We start from the raw sequence: 24683 nt of genomic DNA on the forward strand, positions 1-24683 counted from the left end.
TCTTCCATTTGTCTTCCCCCCTTCCCTTTAGACTTTAAGCTCTATGAGCAAGACCCTCCTCTCTCCTGTTCTCCTTACCTATTTCTCTAGCACACCAGCTACACTCTACACCTCCAACTTGGGATCTCTGCCGACAGACTCCACTCCTTTGTTGTTTTTCATTTCTTCAGATGACCTAGACCAGTGCTGGCCAACCCCTGTGCTCTCCAGCTGTTGTGAAACTACACATCACAGCATGCCCTGCCACAGATTGACCAGGGCAGGGCATGACGGGACTTCTAGTTTAACAACAACTGAAGAACCACAGGTTGACCAGCCCTGACCTAGACCCATTATCTGCCCATGCAAATAGGTACAGATTTCAGCTTACGCTGAATATTTCCATTGATCTCCTTGCATCAGTGTTTGTGGTGAGAGTTGTAGCGCTATTTGTTACTTGTCTACAGCATTGTATTGCACCATACTGTTTTACCACGTTCTGTCTTTTTGATTTCTGTATGGTGCTGCTGACCACATTTTAAAAAATCATTAAGATTTTTCAACAATAGTCCATCAACAAACTGTAGTTATGAGTATATTATATTTTCAAATTGCCTGACATCATCCCTGTACACTGTTTGGTGTGAGTGGTGCCAAGAGGGTGGAGGGTGGGGGGGGGGGGGGGGGTACTAATTACTCTGGCCCAGGTCAGATGGAGGGGCCCAGTGAAGTCCCAGCCCCCCCCCCCCCCCCCCTCCTTACCTGTCAGCAGCTGCAGCTCTTCTCCTCAGCCCTACAAACGCTGCTGTTTGCTGGATTGCAGTGTGGCCAGGGAGACCTATTTTTTCCGTATGGTTTTCTATGGGTGCATGGCCACGCCTCCAGTGATAACACCACGCCCCCTGAGAAGTACCTGGGCCCAGCCAGGCTCTCTACTGCCCTGTTTGGTGTTACATTTAATAGAATGCAAGGTTTGCTATAACATGAATATGTTGCACACAGGACAAACACATATCAGAAACGCATATAGAGATGACATACAGTACATGGAATAATTCAGGAATATTCTGCAATTTTAACAAGTATCAACCAAATAACAAAAATGTTAATAATAATATTCAAATACAAATTCAACCCTGTATGTGTTAGGAAAACACACATCAATGAGTAGATTATATAAAATAGTATAAATATAGAAAGAAATATATGTCGATTTTGTGGTAGTCTAGCATTCTCTGCGTGACTTTCTTGTTTACACGGCAGACAGCAGCCCTGCCTTCTCCCACCCTGACATACTGCCCTCCCTATCCACTCTCTCCTCAGACATGTTGCTAGCCCTCCCTTTTCTATTCCCTCCACCATCCCAGACACCCTGCTTCCTACCATCCCCCTTCACTACACACATAGCAGCTTTGGATTGGTCAGAAACTGGAATCTGATATAAACAAACAGAAGACAGGCGTCTCCAGACAGACACACAATCTGACTACACACAGCAGCAGAACCAGCAGCACAGTATCACACGAGCACTGGGTGGGCCCCTGTCCCTTAGCCCCCCGTACACATAGCACGACCTGGACAACAGCCGCACACCATACATTGCAGAAGCGGGACACCAGCCGCACACAGTAGCAGGAGCGGGACACACTCCACAAGCGCCGCTTCAGCACTCCTGGTGTGGACAGCTCCCAGTGCTTGGCAATAGCCTTATATGCATTGGGGTGACCCGTTACTTGACGCTTAAGCAGTAGCTGGAGGGTTGCTGTACAGATGTGGTCATATATATACAGGTGATGCGATTTGGTTTGCAAGTACGTAGACATTCCATAGGGAAGGCACTAGCTGTGTGTACATATATACGCAATGCTAAGGGTGACCATTTTGTGCAGTTAGAATAGGTAACTCTTACTAAGGCACTATAGGCATCTGCTATACAGGACAGTTGGTGCATGGTGGTAGGAGGTGGCGATGGGCGGCCGGGTGAGCAGACAGAGCAGTCTGGAGGATGAGCCGGAGGACGCAGTAGATTCGTGGCCCCTAAAAGGGGAGACTGCGGGCTCTCGCGGCGATTTTGCTATTACATCTCTAATACTGAACTCAGAGCGCATTCCCGGGGTGCTGCGGAGAAACAAGCCGGCTCCTTATGTGAGGAGAGCAGCATGGATACGAGATATACAGGCGCTGCTCCGGGACCACAAGCAAGATCGGGCGTTGCATGTTCTGAAACTGCTCCGCAAGGTAGGGAGCCCGAGGGCCACTCTGTGTCCAGTCCTGAACCAGCCTGTATTGATCCTATTCCATATATTGGTCATTCATTGTGGATAAAATACTATCAACACCTGATGTAAGCATGACTTTACCGTGCACATCTTCCATATACCAGCACCTGGTAATACTTCGCACTAAAGTCCATAAAAGTCCATACGTGTAATCCTAGATCAGCGTTTCCCAGTTCATCATAACCTTGGCCCACAGAGTGGTGACCCTCTATTCTTCTGTCTCTGTAGGACCTGGGTCTGGAGGGCACATTCCTCAATGACATCTTATACAGGCATGTCACTTTCCTTAACCTGGTGGATCCCATCTCCCATGAACTGCTGCTCAGCCTGGCCAGGGAACTGCAGTGCCCCAGGAAGGTAGGAGTTAAAAAGTATTCGCCAACTCTGAGCATACTGACCCAACCATTGCCTGTTTCTCTCAATTTCCTTTGTAGTCTAACATTGTATTTTGCTAGAATTTGCATCATGTTATACATTTGTTTAGGGTTTTTTTTTGTATAACATTTTTGGAATCTATGAGCAGTATAATTTTTACTTGTTATTTAGAATGGTATGAATAATGTATATAAATCATTTCCTGCATACTATACATATATACACAATGTTATGTAGGTTTTCATCCAGCACTCCTGTGCTTAGAGGATGAAACCTTCCAGAAACACTAAAGGCTGATACTGAATATCAATTATAAGACATGTTATAGTTTGTGAGGGTGGAGACTGGCAGAGGAGGGAGGGGTGGAGTCAAATATAGAGATCAGGGTAGGTAGGGAACCAATCAGAGAGGTGAGTCGTAAGAAAAACACAGACATACATTGTGAGGAAAAGATGCCCCAGACAACATTAAATAGCATTAAATAAACGTTAAATAAAATCTCAATAGATGGCATGCAGGAGAACAGAGAACAATAGAAATAAAATATTGAAATAAGCATGATAAAAATATAGACAACACCACTGAGATGAATATTTGGCACCACTATCCATATGCACCTCACTTCAATACTCATTGCTTATGGGGACCCTAGCTTTTAATATATGTCTTCCTCTATAACTCCATTTTCCACACAACAGGACACTGTCCTGTCACATACACACACCAGCTATCGCCAACACAATCTAATGTACAGACATGTTTTTACCTCACACAAAATAAGCACATTCTTGAACATTCGTGAGCAGTCAGATGATTAGATAGATTAGATAGATAGATAGATAGATAGATAGATAGATAGATAGATAGATAGATAGATAGATAGATAGATAGTGTACATGTGGAATAACAGGAGATAAAGAGTGAATGCAATAAGGTGGGAAAATGTAGTCAAATATCTATAATGAAGGCAGAACAAAGTATCATAAATTACATGAGGACCCCTCTTTTGAGTAGCAAGAATATATTTAATTTCATATTTCCAAACTGTTTAGCGCATAGGAGGTGACCAAAATACGCCTCACAGACTGGAAGTAGCTCGGAAAACAATTGGGTTTAATTCTGTTCTTCCTCACCCCGTTGCCTGAACTGATGCACCAAAGTCCTGTAGCGGGAGAATCATGTCCATGTGCAAAAAGAATATCAATCCTGGAGAAGATCAATATTATTTTCACAATCATTCTCGGTATTAAATACAGAGATGCCGATCCTGTATCGATCTACCGTAAAAGATCAAAATGGAATCACCGATTGGCCATCCCTACTGGCGGTCTTGCAGTAGGGACCGCTCACAGTATACTGTACATTTTTCTACACAAAGGGGGAGAGAAGTTTTTTCTAATACAGTGTATTAACATACCAGCTCTCCCTTTGTGTAGAAAATGGTATATTGTGAGCAGCCACTAATGCCAGATCTCTGTAAGGAGGGGTCAGGGGAGGGAGCATTGAGAGAGGGAAAGCAATAGGGATGGACCTTGGAAACCCAGCATCGAATGGTTGCTGGTCTTCCAACATCAAATCCAACAATGTAATGACTACTAGTTACCGCATTGAAACCATCCAGTAATATATGTTGTCATATATACAGGTGATGCGATTTGGTTTGCAAGTACGGAGACATTCCATTGGGAAGGCACTAGCTGTGTGTACATATATACGTAATGCTAAGGGTGACCATTTTGTGCAGTTAGAATAGGTAACTCTTACTAAGGCACTATAGGCATCTGCTATACTGGACAGTTGGTGCATGGTGGTAGGAGGTGGCGATGGGCGGCCGGGTGAGCAGAGAAGAGCAGTCTGGAGGATGAGCCGAAGGATGGAGTAGATTCATGGCCCCTAAAAGGGGAGACTGCGGGCTCTCGCGGAGATTTTGCTATTACATCTCTAATACTGAACTCAGAGCGCATTCCCGGGGTGCTGCGGAGAAACAAGCAGTGTAAAAATAAAGCAGCCAGTATTTATCATGCACAGGAACATTATAACCCACTCAAATCTAAGGGGTATATTCAATTGAAGTCGAAACTGCCGTCTTGTCGGAAAGACGTCAGTTTTCGACTTTTTCATGTCGGAAAGGGGTTCCGACCTTTTCAATCCCCGGCTTTTTTTATCCGACAAGTCTGGGAATTCGACTTGTCAGAAAGCACGTGGATCGACGGAATAGCTGCCGATCCGCGTGCTTGTGTCGGAAATGGGGCCAAATCCGACAGGTTTTGGCCCTGTTTCCGACCATCTCTATCCGACTTTAAAAAAAGTCGGATTGAGATGAGGGAGCTGAGAGGAGGAGAGGGGGGAGACCAGCGGGGAGACGGGGGAGAGCTGCGGGGAGACGGGGAGAGCAGTGGCTACAGCACAGCATATGCAGGAGGATGTGGCACAGCCGCCATTCATGGCAGCATCCACCCGGCTCTAGCAAGCGAGGTCTCGCTTGCTGGAGCCGGGTGGATGCTTCTGTGAGGTCTGGCAGCAGTGCCACATCCTCCTACAACGCTGCTGTAGCGCGGCTCTCCCCCGTCTCCTCGCTGGTCTCTCCCCTCTCAACACCCTCATCTCAATCCGACTTTTTTTAAAGTCGGATTGAGATGGTCATTGAATAGCCCTTGTCGGATCCATTCCGACAAATGCATGTCGGAATGGATCCTACTTCAATTGAATATCTCTCTACACATAGTATATCTGCCCCACCTGCAATGCACATGGCTTTGCCCAATTGCTAACTTTTTTTTGGTTTGCTAACAACTCTGAATAACCCCCATAATGCAATTGTATTGCATTTTAACTACTTATATTAGGCAATTTATAAGATACAAAATAAAAGCAAGGACAGATACATCCAACAATTGACATAATAAAAACATAGTTCTTCAAAGTGAAGGGTGAGACCAGTGACGCACCTTCGAACATTTGCTCAAGCAAAACTAAACAAAATAAGCACTACCCCAATCCGTGCCAACCTTGCCACAAATTTACACAACACACTCTTCATTCTGCAAAATAGTACCCAAATTCTGATCAGCTTTGCCCCCTTTCTTATCAACAACACCCATGTTCTCATAAGCTCAGCTTCTTTCAAGGTCGAGACAGTTAAGAGGCCTGCAGTCTCTGACTTGGTAGTTAGTGAGGATGTTGGGTCTGGTAGAAGTATTCTGGGCTGAAATTACTTTGCTTGGCTGGCCACTAATGCAGCAAGAAGCTGAAGTGCTACTGTATATGGGATGCATTAAGCATTCCGGCAGTTGGGATGCCGGCGGTCACGTGAGCAATGCCGCAGTCCCGACACCGATCAAGAAACTGGTGCTGGGACACCAACAGCCGCCATCCCAAAGGTAAGTATCGGGGTGGGTATTAGGGTTAGAGCCCAGGAAGGGAGGGTTAGGGTTAGGCACTGGGGGAAGGGGAGTAGAGTTAGTTGCTAGGGGGGTGATTAGCCATAGACAGCACCCCCTTAGGTTTAGCTCTAGCTGCCACCCCAGGAGGGTTAGGATAAGGGGAGGGGGGAATAATGTACTTACCCCCCAGAGGTGTCAGGATTCTCAGCTTCCGGATGCCGGGGTCGTTCATGTGAACGCTAGCATCCTGATCGCCGGGATATCATACTGTATACATTACAGAGTTTACCACAGTGACATAGCTAACACCGTGCAGAAGGTGTGGGGTCCGGAGGTAATAGTTCTGGCCATCCATTGAGCCCTTGTATCGATAGTAATTCTACCACTACCTGCATTTACTATCATCTCCTATCAGCATGCTTAGTTAAGACCATGTGGCAGAACAGGGCCCATAGGAGGACAGATTGGTATCCCACCCCTCTAAAAATGTTGTTCTATAGCCCAGCATAAATCTGATTGGAATACATTTTATAATGTGTTTAAATAGTTATGTTGGGTCACATATTATAACCAGCCTTCCCCAAGCAATGTCAGTCTCAGCTACAGTATGCCTGAGTTATGCCAAATGGATTTTACATAATATACCTAGCAATTTTCCATGCATAAAACTGAGCAGTGCCAAACACATTATACACAGCAATGATCACACATGGTATCAATTAATAATAATAGAAATACATCTGCTCACTAGAACAACCAGTAACAGAATGTCATGCTTGATTGTAGGATAGATACATCATTCAACAATCTGACAGCTCAAAGTAGATGCTTTTCTATTATTTAGCAGCTGGTAAAGAAGCATATTTAGGTTTCATCCACTGGCATATTTATAATCGGCACACACTCTGCACCCATTTTTTTCAATACTTACCCCACGTCGGCACCAGTAGTGCTGCAGAAATCCCCATTTTCCTGGTGTTTCACGCATGCGCAGTAAGGAAATCGCTGGGAAAATAGCAGCTGCGCCAGTTTCCCAGAGACCTGCGCATGCGCACTAGACTCTGGGACAGCGCTAGGGTTGCCTAGTGACCCTCCTGCCCAGAGCTGCGGCGCTGCCGGCAACAGCAGAGGGGGCCCAGTTGGAGCCTGCACATGGGTCTCCTCTCTAGATGAGCCCCTGGTTTCATCATGTCTTTTGCTAGTGAATAAATGACTGCAAAACATAAAGTAATATTAAGCTCAAACATGTAAAGCCATTTATATGTAACTGCAAAAGTGTGTCAGTGAATGACCACTTACTTAAGAGACCTACTCAGGGACATAGCAAGAACTTTGTGGGCCCCATAGTAACAATTCAATAAGGTCCCTGTCCCAATGCTTCTAGAGAGACACCTTTCTGCAGCAGTGCATCGGTCACTGGGCTTCTGGGTATGGGTCCCGGGAGTCCATCTGGGGCATGCTGAGAGGGATCCGATCGGATCCCTCACATAGATCATGAAAGAAGTCCATAGGCTTCTATAGGGTAACGGCAGCTATAGCTTGCGTTACCCTCCGCGTCGGAAGCCCGGCATCAGAAATGTCAGCATACTTCAGCAATGAAAAGGAAAACCAGGTTCAAATATTGTTTTCTGGTTTATAGATGAGCCTTAATCACTGGCTGAAGATCACTGGCTAATGATTGTGAAAGGTTGAGTGTATGGGTTGTTTTTTCCTGCCTTCTATTCTGTTGCCATACTGTTTTTTTAGCCAGAATGTCACTGACATATTACTTATTACTATGCGTTATATGTAAATATGTTTTCTAGAGTGCCTATGTACAATATGTAATTACATTTCCTGTAGGAACATGACCAAATGAAATCTACAGATCGCATCTGCCGGCAGCTCCTTTACCACTTGACACCACACTCAAAGTGGCATCGGCACAGTCTACCTCAAAGAAAGAGTATGACATGGTAAGTAAAAACGAAAGTGGGAAGATTAGAGGACATAAGGAAATGAACCTGCAAATATATACGTAGCCATTATATGTGAAACAAATAAATGTGTATTTACAGTATGCCCATTTCGCTTTTATGATTGTCATGATGGTGCATTTTCAGTGACACTGTACTGTACACAAATATATTTTTGTTATCATAGAAATGCTCTATCCTGATTACCAAAACTACACAAAAATCCAAACTGGATCTACAACGTGTAGCCAAAATTAGGAAAAGTAGTCACTTGGAACTCTCAATGGGGTCATTCCGAGTTGATCGCTCGCTAGCTGTTTTTGGCAGCCGTGCAAACGCTAAGCCGCCGCCCTCTGGGAGTGTATCTTAGCTTAGCAGAAGTGCGAACGAAAGGATTGCAGAGCGGCTACAAAAAAAAGTTGTGCAGTTTTAGAGTAGCTCCAGACCTACTCAGCACTTGCGATCACTTCAGACCATTCAGTTCCGGATTTGACGTCACAAACACGCCCTGCGTTCGGCCAGCCACGCCTGCATTTTTCCTGGCACGCCTGCGTTTTTTGGAACACTCCCTGAAAACGGTCAGTTGACACCCAGAAACGCCCCTTTCTTGTCAATCACTCCGGCTGGCATTGCGACTGAAAAGCGTTGCTTGATCTTGTGTAAAAATACATCGCCCATTGTGAAAGTACGTCGCGCATGCGCACTGCGCCACATACGCATGCGCAGAAGTGATGGTTTTTCACTTAATCGCTGCGCTGCAAACATTTTTCACTAGCGATCAACTCGGAATGACCCCCCATATACGTCACAAAAACTCAGTCTAAACTATAGCAATATATACAATACCATAAGGGTCCATTACACACCAAACGTACAATTTTTTATTTATAAACCATTGCCGTAAAATACATTGGCCCTCATTCCGAGTTGATCGGTCGCAAGGCGAATTTAGCAGAGTTACACACGCTAAGCCTACGCCTACTGGGAGTGTATCTTAGCTTCTTAAAATTGCGACCGATGTAATCGCAATATTGCGATTACAAACTACTTTGCAGTTTCTGAGTAACTTCAACCTTACTCTGCCTGTGCGATCAGTTCAGTGCTTGTCGTTCCTGGTTTGACGTCACAAACACACCCAGCGTTCGCTCAGACACTCCCCCGTTTCTCCAGCCACTCCTGCGTTTTTTCCGGAAACGGTAGCGTTTTCATCCACACGCCCATAAAACGCCGTGTTTCCGCCAAGTAACACCCATTTCCTGTCAATCACATTACGATCGCCGGAGCGATGAAAAAGCCGTGAGTAAAAATACTATCTTCATTGTTAAATTACTTGGCGCAGTCGCAGTGCGAATATTGCGCATGCGTACTAAGCGGATTTTCATTGCGATGCGATGAAAAATACCGAGCGAACGACTCGGAATGAGGGCCATTGTTCATTGTTATCCTGTAAACCCCACTTCACTAAATATCACTGAACCTCCTCCCACATTTTTAGGGCATGCAGTTAAAAAGACTGAGTATGCAGTTTTCTGAGATATTGGCCCTCATTCCGAGTTGATCGCTCGCTAGCTGCTTTTAGCAGCAGTGCAAACGCTAAGCCGCCGCCCTCTGGGAGTGTATCTTAGCTTAGCAGAAGTGCGACCGAAAGGTTAGCAGAACTGCACGTAAAAATTTTCATGCCGTTTCTGAGTAGCTCCAAACCTACTCCTTCCTTGCGATCACCTCAGTCAGTTTAGTTCCTGCTTTGACATCACAAACACGCCCTGCGTTCGGCCAGCCACTCCCCCGTTTCCCCAGGCACGCCTGCGTTTTTACCGGACACGCCTGCGTTTTTTAGCACACTCCCGGAAAACGGTCAGTTACCACCCAGAAACACCCACTTCCTGTCAATCACTCACCAATCAACAGAGCGACAGAAAAGCGTCGCTCGGCCTTCTGTAAAACTGCATAGTTTTGTGTGAAAGTACTTAGCGCGTGCGTACTGCGGCCCGTACGCATGCGCAGAAATGCCGCTTTTTCACCTAATCGTCGCGCTGCGACCGAAAGCAGATAGCGATCAACTCGGAATGAGGGCCATTTGTTAGCTTAATGTGAAGTGATCCTCTGATACTGAGCAAACTATCTAGAAAGAAGAAAAAGAATACCAGGATTCTGCTTGTCTGCATGCTTAGCAGTGGGATAATGGCTACATTCCCCTTAACATCATTATAAACGGAACACAAGGCATACTTCTTATTCTTTCCACATGGTTCACTTTGCAACAGAAGATCACACCGCATTAAACTAACATTATAAAAATAAATCTCAGAACCCCTCTTTTTTCTCTGGGCCGCACACAGGGGAACTCTAGGTTTCCATTCAGCAGATTTTTACTGCTAGTGTGGAGCATGTATAGTTACTGTCACCTCACACACATGCTTCTGTGTATTTGCAGACTGTTGCATTGCCTACAGAAGATGTAATAAAAGACCAGAGAGGTTTCAGCGACAGTAAAAACACATTCTTTGACCAGTTTTCTTTGGAACTACAAGTTCCTCTTTGCAGTGGCAGAACTAGCAAGCGGTGGGCCCAGGTGCGACAAAATGCTTTGGGCCCCCCATCCCATCCAAGTCCACCCCCTCACCCCTTGAGAGGATCTGGTGAGGGGGACCTGCTCAGGGCCAGAGAAATGGATACCTAGCAACAGTGCCGTAACTAGACATTTTAGCACTGTGTGCAAGAAACGGCATCGGAGCCCAACCCCTGCATGCAAAACAGGGGCAGTGCGCGCCGCAGGCGCGCGCAAAAATACATAGTGGCGTGGCTTCGCGGGGAAGGGGTGTGGCCACAAAATAATACCAATTCCTAAAACGGTGCACAGTAGTCTCCATTCTTCAAATTACGCCGCACAGTAGCACCACTACACCAGGTAGAGACCCTTTTACACCTTACAGCGAACAGATTCCTCTTTTTACACATTACGGCAGACAGTGTCCCCTTTTTACACATTAGGGCAGACAGCGTCCCCCTTTTTATACATTACGGCAGACAGCGTCCCCTTTTTACACATAACGGCAGACAGCGTGCCCTTGTTACACATAGCGGCAGACAGCGTGCACTTTTTACACATTACGGCAGACAGCGTACACTTTTTACACATAACGGCAGACAGCGTGCCCTTGTTAAACATAGCGGCAGACAGCGTCCCCTTTTTACACATAACGGCAGACAGCATGCCCTTGTTACACATAGCGGCAGACAGCGTGCACTTTTTACACATTACGGCAGACAGCGTGCCCTTGTTAAACATAGCGGCAGACAGCGTACACTTTTTACACATAACGGCAGACAGCGTCCCCCTTTTTACACATTGCGGCAGGCAGTCCCCCATTTTTACACATAGCGGCAGGCAGTCCACCCTTTTTACACATTGCGGTAGGCAGTCCCCCATTTTTACACATAGCGGCAGGCAGTCCCAACAAATAAAGAAAGAAAGAGACAGAAAGAAATAAAGAAAGAAAGAGAAAGAAAGAAAGAAAGAAATAGAAAGAAAGAAAGTAGAATCATACTTACCCTCTCCGCTGGCTCAGGCTCCTCGTGCAGCTTGACAATTCCCGGGCAGTAGACGAGGTGGAGGAGGGAGCCGCAGCAGCGCTGTGTTATTGGTGGAGGCGCTGCTGCTGCTGCCCCCCTGCTTCACTATAGGCTGTTCTCGGAAGACAGCCTATAGTGAAGCAGAGGGGCAGCAGCAGCGCCTCCACCAGTAACAAAGCGCTGCTGCGGCTCCCTCCTTCACCTCCGTCCTCCTCCTTCCCCCGTCCGTGCCGCTGCTCTTCTCCTCTGTGGGCGGCTGTGCGCTGCGGGCAGCGGTTGCCCGCAGCGCACAGCGGCATGTAATGAGTCAGTTTGACTCATTACATGCTTGGGCCCCTGGACAGAGGCGGGCCCCAGTGCAACGCACTGCTTGCCCTGCCGGTAGTTCCGCCTTTGCCTCTTTGTATGGGGTGTAGAAGCTGTCCAAATTCCATAGAAGCTTGTTAAGCAATTACAGCATGAAAGCACAGTAAACAAACAAATTACGCATTGTGTATTGCCCAGATTCTCATCACTAATGCAAGCATCCTGTAATACATTATAGTACAATGATACTTAACCCTTGATTATGATACCCAAATTGTTATTCATTATACATTTATTTATCAAAAACTTTACAAGCCATTAGCAGGTTTTATATTGGTAAAATAATACATATGAGCAAGGCGTAACTAGGGTTTATAGTGCTCAGGGCAAATAAAAAAAATGGCACCTCTTGAAAACTGTTCTTGGTAAATTCTTAAATTGGGCTACTGTTTCACATTTTATCTGGTACAGGAATACAGGGGATCCCACCACTGCTCCTGGTGCCATATTTCACTCACAGAAATACCCTATCCAATATCTCAGAAAAAAAAAAACTACCATTCTACAACATTTTTATTTCTTAAAATCGTCCTACCTTTCAGTGGCACAAGTCATTTTTCCACCTGCCAGCTGTATTTCTTTGAAGCTTTATATCAGCTTGTAGCTGCTGTTGTACTGCAACGCTGGCCTGGATGCGATGGTATACCATTCTAGAGGGGGGTTTCCCAAAATAAAAAATATATAAATATGGCACAAATATAAACATGCACACAAGCAAATACACATAAATAAAAGATAGATAGATAGATAGATAGATAGATAGATAGATAGATAGATTATATGTGCAGTAGTAATGCTAGTATAATATGAATATCTACATAGCATAGAACTCAGAATCAGACCCTGTATATCCAAATATTTAAACTCCAAAAATATTTTATAGAGAAGATAACTTGGTCCATAGTTAGAAAAGATAATTGACATGGAATAATAATTGTCAATTTTCTGTTTTCACCTTGTTAACCTTCTCTATAAAATACTCTAATCCTAAGGTTTATATATCTATATAGCCTTTATGCAAATATAACTATTACAATCATAATGTGTTCTGTTTATAATATGCTATCCATATTACATTTTTTTCCTTGTCTCATCCTTGCATATATCATTATGTGCCTCTCTATGTCCGTATGTGCCCAGAGCTGGATTAAGGCTTTAGAGGGGCCAGGGACCTTAAGACTGGGGGGGCACAAAAGAGCTACATTTGTGAAATAGGGTTAGGGTTCTTGGTCACAAGACTTAGGTACATACATGAAAAGTGTGCACACATCACACCACATTTTCATTTCAGGCAGGGTATGTGTACATCACTTCCCCAGCTACTGAGCTGCTCACTGCATTGCGCACATAGCAGGCAAGAGCGTTCTCTCCCTAACTGTCCTCCCTGCGGGACACTGCAGCGCATACACATACATTGCACTATCCCTATACACACACATATATACACACACACACACATACATACATATAAACGGTCACTCACATCCATATATATGTACTGTCACGCACTTATACATCTAACTACATACATACATACATACATACATACTTACATACACAGTCACACACATATATACAAGTCACACACTTTGCATACATACATACAGTAATAAACCTAAAGTATACACATACATTATATAGTGGCACACACACATATACATACAACCACACAACTATGCATATACATACACTGTTTACACATACATAGTCACACACTTATACAGATGCATACTGTACATATTATAGACAGTGCACCCTCTCTGAATCTCCCTTACTTTATAGGCTGGCTGCTGTACACTCATTGTCACACTGGATACACTGTCAGCAGCAGCTCCTCTCCCTCCCCTCTCCCATGCTGCTGCAGTGTTTCCCTACCCCCTGCTCGGACTCCACCTTCATCCGGCTTGCAGTGCAAGTTCCTGTTCTGCACTGCTGCAGTGATTAAAGTATGAGAGACTCTTTGAGAGAGGAGGGGGGGGGGGGGGCGCTTCCCCAGTGTCCCCCCTCAGTCCGCCTCTGTGTTTGCCCCTGCATGTGCCCCTCCATGCCTGCTTGTGCCCTTTCAGGTCTGTATGTGCCCTTGCTTGTCTGTTTGTACCCCCCTATATCTGGATTCACCCCTTCATTTTTGTACATTTTTGTACACACACACACACACACACACACACACACACACACACACACACACTTTCTGTATGTTCTTTAATGCACTCCTCACTCATTGCCAGCAGTAATTACAATAATTAATGCGCTCCAAACAATAACCCCCCATTACCTTTTTTTTGTGCTACACCCCACCTTGTCTATTTGTTACTATGCTACTCAGCTACCCCATCAGTAATATTATCATAATGTTCAATGTGCACCAGAAACTCCCTCCTTTTTAGTAATTTCCATATTGTACTATAGACCAATCTTCTACCCATGTGCTTTTTCAGACACTGCTCACTTTCTTCATATATGTTTTTTTTCTTACATACCCCTCCCTCCTTGCTGTATGTTCTCCAATGTAAGACAAAAAAAAAGAACCCTCCCCCATCACAATATGATCCAGTCAACACCTTTCCCTGACAGCAGGCTGTAATTGCTACAACATGCTCCAGACACCAAGACCCCCTATTTATCTGTTCCGCCCCAGTAGTCTACTTACCTTACCACTTCCGGTATTCTTCACTCTGCTCTCAGCTCCTCTGACCCGGGCAGCATCCCGTCATCATGATATCCACTTCAGGGTAGATGATGCCAGGGTAGATACTCTTCCTACAGTCACTTCTCTTCAAAGAGCTACTTCAGGAAGAGCTGCTATCACTGCAGTGGACCCACTGGGTCCCTACCTTGATCCTGCTTATTCGGGACTCGCTGAAATACATTGTGCAGGAGTATGTTGTGGGCTTTGGGATTTTGTGGGTCAATACTAATTTGACAAACAAGCATCTGGCCCAGTGTCCCCTCTGCACTGGTGCCCAGGGCACGTGCCCCACTTGCCCCGCCCTTGCACATAATTGCATGAGTAGCTATGACAGCACTTGCACTATCCCTCTGTATGAATACATCAGACACACAGTTCTGTACATCAAGTTCACAAAACTATTGTTCAAACTCTGCCTGCGTGTAGTTAGAGAACACCTGCCTCAACATATGGCAGTGAAAGAGAGCACTGTAGAAATATTTAGTAACATATAATCAAACCAGTTATTTAATGTATATTATTTAATTTCTTAATGCACAGAATTTGATTTATTATTTTTCAAATGGTGATTTAACTTGCTCTTTCCGAATTTCAAAGTCTGTAAGATCAACATAAAATATGATATTCTACTTACCTTTGTCTTGGATTACCCTGATCCCGCAGGGCCCCTGAAGACACTAAGGGGGTCATTCCATGTTGATCGTATACGATCATTCACACTGACATGTGGGGGGGTGGCCAGCACATGGCTAGTCGGCCCCGCATGTCAGTAACGCCCCCCCCCCCCCACCCCAACCCCTGCAGAAGTGCAAAGGCATTGCACAGCGGCGATGCCTTCACACTTCAAGAGTAGCTCCCGGCAGCGCAGCTTTAGTGTGCTGGCCGGGAGCTACTTATCGCTCCCCGGCCCGCAGCGGCTGCGTGTGATGTCACGCAGCTGCTCCAGCCCCCCCCCCCCCCCCAACGGTCCAGCCACACCTGCGTTGGCCGGACCGCGCCCCCTAAATGGCGGCTTAATGCCACCGTCCAGCCCCCTCCCGCCCAGCGACTGCCTTTGCCTCAGAGGTGATCGCTAGGCAACAACAGCTGTGTGCGGTGCATGCGCAGTTCCAACCCGATCACTGCGCTGCGAGAAACTGCAGTGAACGATCGGGTCGGAATGACCCCCTAAAACTACACCTTTCCAACCTACTACTGTTTGTCTGACTTAGACAACTGTGTTATCGATGGGATCCGGTCTGAAGATCGACAGTGTCTAGGTCGACAATGTTTAGGTCGACCACTATAGGTCGACAGTCACTAGGTCGACATGGATGGAAGGTCGACAGGGTTTCTAGGTTGACATGTGCTAGGTCGACAGGTCTAAAGGTCGACATGAGTTTTTCACATATTTTTTTCTTTTTTTGAATTTTTTCATACTTAACGATCCACGTGGACTACGATTGGAACGGTAAAGTGTGCCGAGCTAAGCTGTAGCGGAGCGAAGGCACCATGCCCGAAGCATGGCGAGCGAAGCGAGCCATGCGAGGGGACGCAGTGCACTAATTTGGGATCCCGGTCACTCTACGAAGAAAACGACACAAAAAAAAAAAAAAAATCCTCATGTCGACCTTTAGACCTGTCGACCTAGCACATGTCGACCTAGAAACCCTGTCGACCTTCCATCCATGTCGACCTAGTGACTGTCGACCTATAGTGGTCGACCTAAACATTGTCGACCTAGACACTGTCGATTTGATGAACCACACCCGTTATCGGTACCACTACGAATTTATCACTAATGCAAATGTTAATTACCACTGCTATTAATTTGAAGAAGACCCACTTTAGTGGGTGAGTTGGGCACTCTTCTACATTGTTGGAGCCTTTGGGGTGTATGGATAAGAGTAACACTGGCCTACAAGAAAGTAGAAATTTATATTATCTTGCTTTAGTGAACATCCAGAATTAAATATTTCTTTTGGATGGACATTATATGTTCTAACTTATATTCTTCCTCCACTAATTTTTTTCTCTTTTGGGTAGTCTGAAGAACAGTCTGCAAGAAAAGTCAAACATTGAAGCTCTGGATCTCTCTGGTATCCCCCTATCTCCCAGAGACATACATCGTGTGGTCCTATACTTGCAGGAACATGGAGATAGCCTTACCAGTGTGGACCTAAGCTTTACAGAACTCACAGACAGCACCCTGGGGTTGGCCCTGCCGGCTCTTGCAGCTCTCCCCAATCTCACTCATCTTGCCCTTAACGGAAACCGACTTTCTTTTGCCACACTGAAGGAGTTCAGCGAAGCCATGAAGGATAATACCAACTTTCCCTCTTTGGCATGGGTAGATTTGGGCAACAATGTAGACATCTGTTCCATGCCCCAACCAATGCTCCTAGGTTTGAGGCGCCGCCTGTGCCAGCAGAATTTGCTTCCCACCATTCCTGAGGCACAGGACAGTGACTTGTCTGAGGGAGGGGTTTCCATGTCTTTCCCTTTGCCTTGGGACAGCTGAGACCTCCTACGATAGAAACCATGGAGAGAGGGACAGATGACCCCTCCTCAAACCAGTATTGGTCTCATCTAACATAAGCAGAGAGCAGATGTCACACTCACTGTGCCACAGGTAGTTAGTTTTCAGCCCAGGAGAACAAGTACTGGATGAAGATATCTCATAGTGTCACACTTTTTCACCAACTGGGTGAATGTCCCTGAGGCAAGGCAGCCCTCCACAGCTCAGAACCGGCCTCATCACTGTATGTACTGATTAATCTCTAGACAATAGGAAACAGTGATCACAGCTGGGCAGAGACAAAACTGCAGTGTCAGGAAAACCGGGAAAATGTGGGGGTGGGCACCTGCTGTCATATAGTGGCAAGGCTCCAGGGGAGAAAACATCAGGAAAATATGCGATAATGATGTACAGTATATTACTAAGACCACAAAAGCCAGTATTGTACATTTAAAGGTTTCAGTGACAGTAAAACACATTCTTTGACCAGTTTGTTTGAGCGGAATTTAGTATCATCACTGCTAAATCTGACTTTTTAATCAGGGAATTTGTGTTTATAATTTAAATGTGTGTGTGAATAGTGAAAGAGGTGTTTTCAATGCTAAACAAGGGATTTGTAAGCAGTGATACTTTTATGGTTAACTTAGAAGTTTGCTTTCAAAATACAAGTTTTACTTTTTTTTTTATCAGGTTTAAAAACTGTTCAAATGCCATATAAACCTGTTAAGCAATTACAATATGAAATCACAGTAAACAGGCTGTTCACTATTGCAACATTGTGTATTTCACAGTTACTCATCACTTATCAGAGTGTAAGCATATTGTAATATATTATACTGTAATATTACTTAACCCCTGCTTACCCAAATTATTATTCATTGTTCATCATTTTATCATGCAACGCTATTAAAAGCCTTAAACAGTGTTTTACTAATGTAATGTAATATATTGCATAGGAAACTTCCAAAGGTAAGTGTAAGGAGTCTGAGAGTTTGTCTTGGGATTATATGACAAGCAGTTATCACAAGAAGTGAGAAGTGTGTGATCAGGATTAGCTGCAGGGGAAATGTGGCCATAGCAACAAGTGTATTATCTTCATTGCATAAAGTCGAGTTCTCTTCATGCCTTAGTGCTGATAAGTGCAAAGGTGAGGACACTCGCTGCCAAATCATGCTTGCCTAACCAAATAGGTTGGTTCAGTTAGTTTGCTAATTTCAGTTGCACAGGAGATTTGTACATCTTTATCTTATTAACAGAATTCATTGATCTGTTTGTCTGTCCGGTTATGCATTCGTACACCCCTGCACTGATTGGAATTCAACTGGATCATCAACGCGAGGTGGTCCAGTTGAATCCTGTCCATGTTTTAGGGGGTTAGGGTTGATATCCTATCTCGCGGCAGAATGCGCCAGGCAGAACTTTGACCTAGGGAGCCTGTTTTAGCCCTTCCACTATATGGATTTTGAAGAAAACATTACAGAGTGGTAACATTGGAGCCCAGAAGACATACTAAGGGGATGGGGTCGGTTGGACCCCATGGCAGAATGAGCCAGGCAGAACTTTGACCCAGGGTGCCTGTTCTGGGCCTTCCACTGGATGGATTTGGAAGAAAACTGCACCAGTTGGATACTGGCCAGGTTTTAGGGGAGTTAGGGTCCCGGTCAGACCTTATAGCAAAATGCACCGGCCAGAACTGTGACCCAGGGAACCTATTCAGGGCCTTTCACAGGATGGATTAAGAAGGAAACTTCACAGAGTGGTAACATTGGATCCCAGAAGACATGCTAGTTGGTTGGGGTCGGTCGGACCTCATGTTGGAATGCGCCAGTCAAAAGTTTGATCCAGGGAGCCTGTTCTAGGCCTTCCACTGGATGGATTTGGAAGAAAACTTTACAGAGTGGTAACATTTTATCCTAGAAGACATACTAGGGGGTTGGGGTTGATTGGACCTCACGGCAGAATGTGCCGGGGAGAACTTTGTCCCAGAGAGTCTGTTCTGGGTCTTTCACTGGATGGAAAACTCCACAGAGTGATAATGTTGGATCCCAGAAGCCATACTAGGGTGTTGGGGTCGGTCAGACCTTGCAGTGGAATGCACCAGGCAGAACTTTGACCCAGGGAGTTTATTCTGGGCCTTACACTGGATGGATTTGGAAGAAAACTTCACAGAGTGATAGCATTAGATTCCAGAAGATATACTGTGGGGGTTAAAGTTGGTCGGACAAGATGGTGGAATGCGCCAGCCAGAACTTTGATCCAGGAAACCTGTTCTGGACCTTTCACTGGATGGATTTGGAAGAAAACTTCACAGAGTAGTAACATTGGACCCAAGAAGACATACTAGCGGGCTGGGGTTGGTCGAAGCTCATGGCGAAATGTGCCAGCCAGAACTTTGTCCGAGGTAGCGTGTTCTGGGTCTTCCACTGGATGGACTTGGAAGAAAACATGACAGAGTAGTAATGTTAGATCCCAGAGGACATACTAGGACAGTGGTTCCCAAACTGTGTGCCGTGGCACCCTGGGGTGCCTCGGGACAATTGCAGGGGTGCCTTGGATTGGTGGTTCAGTACCAATTTAGATTATTTATGGTCAATGTAATAGGCTAAACCAGTGCTGGTGGCTGCCAATCATAATATATTTGGACAAACAGAAGCAAATATTGTCCCTCACCATATAACTGAACCTTAAGATTACACATAAACACAATTTACTTAATTTCATATTTTATTTCTGAATTTCTCAATAAGAAATTTTTGGCCTAGGGGTGCCGTGAAATATTTTTGGATACTCTAGGTCACCGTAACTCAAAAAAGTTTGGGAACCACTGTACTAGGAGGTTGGGGTTGGTCAGACCTCACAGCAGAATGTTTCGGGCACAACTCTGACCTGGGGAGCCTGTTCTGGGCCTTCCACTGGATGGATTTTGAAAAAAACTGCACTGATTGAGATGAAACAACGCAAGGTGGTCCAGTTGAATCCTGGCCATGTTTTAGTGGGGTTAGGGTCACTGTCAGACTTTACAGTGCAATGCGCTGGTCAGGACTTTGACCCAGGGAGCCTATTCTGGGCCTTCCACTGGATGGATTTGGAAGAAAACATCTCAGTGGTAACATTGGATTCCAGAAGACATACTAGGAGGTTGGGGTCCCAATTGGACCTCTCGTTGCTGTGCGCTGGCCAGAACTTTGACCCGGGAAACCTGTTCTGGGCCTTCCACTGGTTGTAATTAGATGAAAACTTCACAGATTGGAAACATTGCATAACTACAAGTTAGGCAAAGAAGCTGCAAGGGACAAAGTTTTCTTTTCCTGGGGCACTCATCACATATGTGTCAAATAAAAATGTGAAGTTAAAATATAACTTGTAATGAAAAACTTCCAAAAAGGTACAGAGTGTTCCATACTGTATGTAGCTACAATTTGTGACAGTTTATAAATGACATATAAAGTATTGTCACCAATAGCCAAGTGGCTGACAAATGATAAATTACATATAGAGTGTTGTCACCAATAGCCAAGTAGTGGAATTTCACAAAGAGACCCTTACAGTGAGGTATACTCAATTTCAGCAATTCAAATAATTCAAAGCATCTCTCATACACAGTGTTTTCCTTACCTCATACACAGTATTTTCCTGACCCGGGTAACCTGTTCACACTGCGCCTGACCCAGTAATAACCCGGGAATAACCCTTCCTATAATCCGGGTTGAATTACTGGGTCAGACGACTTGGGATTTCCGGAGTAACCCTTTCACTCAGCATAGCGACCCGTGTCGACCTAGCAATATACTGGGTCGATACCGGGTTATTTGTGCGGTGTGAAAGGGGTACGAAAGGGGTATTATTGGGTCACTAAACTTAATTCTCATAAGATCTAACTTCTGCCCCCTCACAGAGTGATGCAGGATGCAGAAGCATTTACCTCTGAAGCATTTTATAATTTCTAAATCAGTGTTATGCAGGTGGAACCCATAGTTACATAGCATATCACAGGTAACATACAGTATCAAGAACAGCTCATACTAGGCTACATGACATACGCTGTGCCCAACTAACTGATGAATATATATTGATGGGATCAATGCACATAATTATTTATCAATTGTTTCTTACAAATAGATCACCGTTTGGCCCATCATACAATACCTAACTCAATAAACAATGATAATTATCAACATGATACTGCCTAACAGCAACTGTTTCAAGAGAACTTCTTATGGGCCTGTAAAGTGTTGCAGGCAGGATAATTTGACAATTTGTAGGTCATCCATTCTGGATACTTTATATTTCCTTTTCTTTTAGTTTAAAAAATAGCAGTATTAAAGTATAGCAAGAGCACTATCTACGTAGTGAAGTCTAACATGTCATTGGGTAAAACAAATGTGCAACAGAAAAGGTTAAATCCCTCTACAGTAAAACAGCTGGTTGTTTATTAACTGGAGCTTGGCAGGTCACTGCACAGCAAGTGTCAGGTCTTATATCACAGTAGGTTACAGTTGCAGTACAATACTGTATGACGCAGTCACAGTAGCAGGTATACAACTCTGGCCCATAGCTGACATACATGATATCAGTGGCCCTTCCTGTTCACGCCATCCTGACGCTAACCACTACCGCCAGCCTATCGCGTTGTTCAGTATCTGGAGCCCTGAACTCTGTTCCCAGCAGAAGTTTAAGCCAAACTCTTAAGTGCTGCTGATTACCTGACTATTGGGGGTAATTCTGAGTTGATAGCAGCAGGAACTTTGTTAGCAGTTAGGCAAAACCATGTGCACTGCAGGGGAGGCAGATATAACATGTGCAGAGAGAGTTAGATTTGGGTGGGTTATTTTGTTTCTGTGCAGGGTAAGTACTGGTTGCTTTATTTTTACATTGCAATTTAGATTGCAGATTGAAGACACCCCACCCAAATCTAACTCTCTCTGCACATGTTATATCTGCCTCCCCTGCAGTGCACATGGTTTTGCCCAACTGCTAACAAAGGCCCTCATTCCATTGATCGCTCGCTAGCTGCTTTTAGCAGCAGTGCAAACGCTAGGCCGCCGCCCTCTGGGAGTGTATCTTAGCTTAGCAGAATAGCGAACGAAAGATTAGCAGAACTGCTCAAATCTTTTCCTGCAGTTTCTGAGTAGCTCCAGACCTACTCACAGATTGCGATCACCTCAGTCCGTTTAGTTCCTGCTTTGACGTCACAAACATGCCGTGCGTTCGGCCAGCCACTCCTCCATTTCCCCAGCCACTCCTGCGTTTTAGCCTGACACGCCTGCGTTTTTTAGCACACTCCCGGAAAACGGTCAGTTTCCGCCCAGAAACACCCACTTCCTGTCAATCACACAACGATCAGCAGAGCGACTGAAAAGCGTCGCTCGTCCCTGTGTAAAATTGCTTAGTTTTGTGTGAAATTACTTGGTGCGTGCGCCCTGCGGCCCATACGCATGCGCAGAACAGCCGGTTTTTAGCCTGATCGCTATGCTGCGAAAACCGGCAGCGAGCGATCAACTTGGAATGAACCCCAAAGTTCCTGCTGCGATCAACTCAGAATTACCCCCATTGTACCCAGCTGGGCTGCAAAACCTGGAGCAGACCTACTAAACACATTACCCCTAGGTTGTCAGACGGTGACTATGTCCCAACTCCATTTGTGTCCGAAAACACTCTTTTTTGTTTGATTTTGTTTTTTTCACTATCACTATGAAGCACTTACATCTTTGACACAGTCTCACCAATATTTTTTCATATTTTTTCTTATTTTACAGATTGTACTTATGATATACTGTATGTCGATCTAATAAAATGCTAAATATTTAACAAATGTATGTGCAGAATTAAAAATAAAATAAAAAGCTTTTTTCATCTATTTCATTTTTAATTTCACTTTTATTATTCATATTTATTCTTATTCTGTAACATAAAGATAAACAAGAACATATATATTTATATCTAAGAATCATCATCAATCCAATAAAGTATGGAAGTAATAATCACTTTGGATGTATCAATCATATAAAAGATATCTGGTACCCAGTATAGGTGAATTACATCCATTTATCTGCAATCTCTGTTTCTTAATAATGTCTGGTATTCACACATACTCTAAACAAAGATCCTGATCATGTGACATGGTTCTTCATCTTAAGTTTTTATCTTTCCGGGGAGCTGTTATAAGATCCAATGAGACTATATACATCTTGTGATTCCCCCCAAGATACTCAACAATAATATCTATAAATTTATGAGAAATCTAGCCCCATTAATGATGTTCCAGCGCCGTGATATCGGTGCTCGCTTAGACAAGGCTGATGAGTCATCTCCCTCACATGCCGTCATCCAGTGCCCGGCTCGAGAAACTCCCGTTAAACAAGGGAGGGAGGCGGATGCTACATGACGTGGAGCTCCGAGATAGGAGCGTGATACTAAGGATCAGAAAGAGATTGGTTACCTTGTTCTAATAGTGGGCAGAGCCAGACCTAACCAATATGATGCCCTAGGCAAGATTTTGGCTGGTGCCCCCTAGCACCCCCTCTAGTTCCACCTCTGACCCTGCACCCCTTTCCCATCACCATCACCCCTCAGTCATAGCAGTCCTCATTTTGGTGTTCCTACTCCTTATATTTTAAATAGGAACAGTGCACACATTCGGTTCACAGCCCAAAAGGGGGGTGTTTTTGCTGGGAAGGGGCATGGCCACACAATAGTACCCCCAATTCAAATTATGCCACACAGTAGTGCAACTTTATTCACATTATATCATGCGATAGTGTCCCTAATTAATGTTACATCACACAGTAGTACCACTTTACCTTATATACATTACTCCTCACAGTAGTGCCCCTTATTCACATTACATCACACTGAATTGCTCCTTATTCACACTACACCACACCATAATGCTCTATATTCACATTAGACCACACAGTAGTGTCGTTACTATATGTTACACCACACAGTAGAGAACCTTATACACATAATGCCACACTAGTAATGTATTAGTAATGCCTTTATACACATAATACCACACATTAATGCCCCTTACACATATGACACACATTACTAATGTCCTTATAAACATTATGCGCCTTACACATTACGCCAACCTTTATTAATGTCCATATACACATAATGTCCCTTACACATATGCCACATATTATTAATGCCCTTATACACATAATGACACACATAGTGCCCCTTACACATATGCCCCACATTATTAATGCACTTATACACATGACACACAAAATGCCCCTTACACATATGCCGAACACTATTGCACAACCAACCAACCCACTCACACACACCCAGCCGCTAACACTGTGACCTCTGTCTCTGCTGGATACAGATGTGTCCTCATACATCTTGCCTCAATACGCTATGAGCAGGAAATGCCTGGCGTCAGTCAGCTGGCAGCTAAGCTAATGTTGGGCGCCTTTTTTATGAAAATCCGTCTTATTTGCATTGCTATGTGACTAAGATGCACAAGCAGCTTCTTCTATTTAAAATGATATTCGGCATGCCTATATTCTGTGTGCGACTGTGGCAGATCTGCCTATGAAATGCTACACACAGAATATAGGCATGCCGCATATCATT

At 44.6% G+C, this 24683-nt stretch overlaps 1 protein-coding gene across 2 annotated transcripts; it reads left to right on the forward strand.

The window, feature by feature from the left end:
- The first annotated feature begins 1341 nt into the window (after positions 1–1341).
- On the forward strand, positions 1342–22913 carry LRRC75B (leucine rich repeat containing 75B). 2 transcript variants are annotated; one of them, XM_063913035.1, is made up of 4 exons: positions 1344–2217; positions 2487–2615; positions 7859–7971; positions 16625–22913. In XM_063913035.1, exons 1-4 carry the CDS (start codon positions 1948–1950, stop codon positions 17097–17099), a joined length of 987 nt encoding a protein of 328 aa, XP_063769105.1. In that variant the 5' UTR covers positions 1344–1947; the 3' UTR covers positions 17100–22913. The 2 variants fall into 2 exon arrangements, with proteins under 2 accessions (XP_063769106.1, XP_063769105.1); XM_063913036.1 differs by lacking the exon at positions 2487–2615 and having other exon boundaries at positions 1342–2217.
- Positions 22914–24683: the final 1770 nt, after the last annotated feature.

Source organism: Pseudophryne corroboree, chromosome 1, assembly GCF_028390025.1.
Source record: "Pseudophryne corroboree isolate aPseCor3 chromosome 1, aPseCor3.hap2, whole genome shotgun sequence".
Taxonomy (NCBI): Eukaryota; Metazoa; Chordata; class Amphibia; order Anura; family Myobatrachidae; genus Pseudophryne; species Pseudophryne corroboree.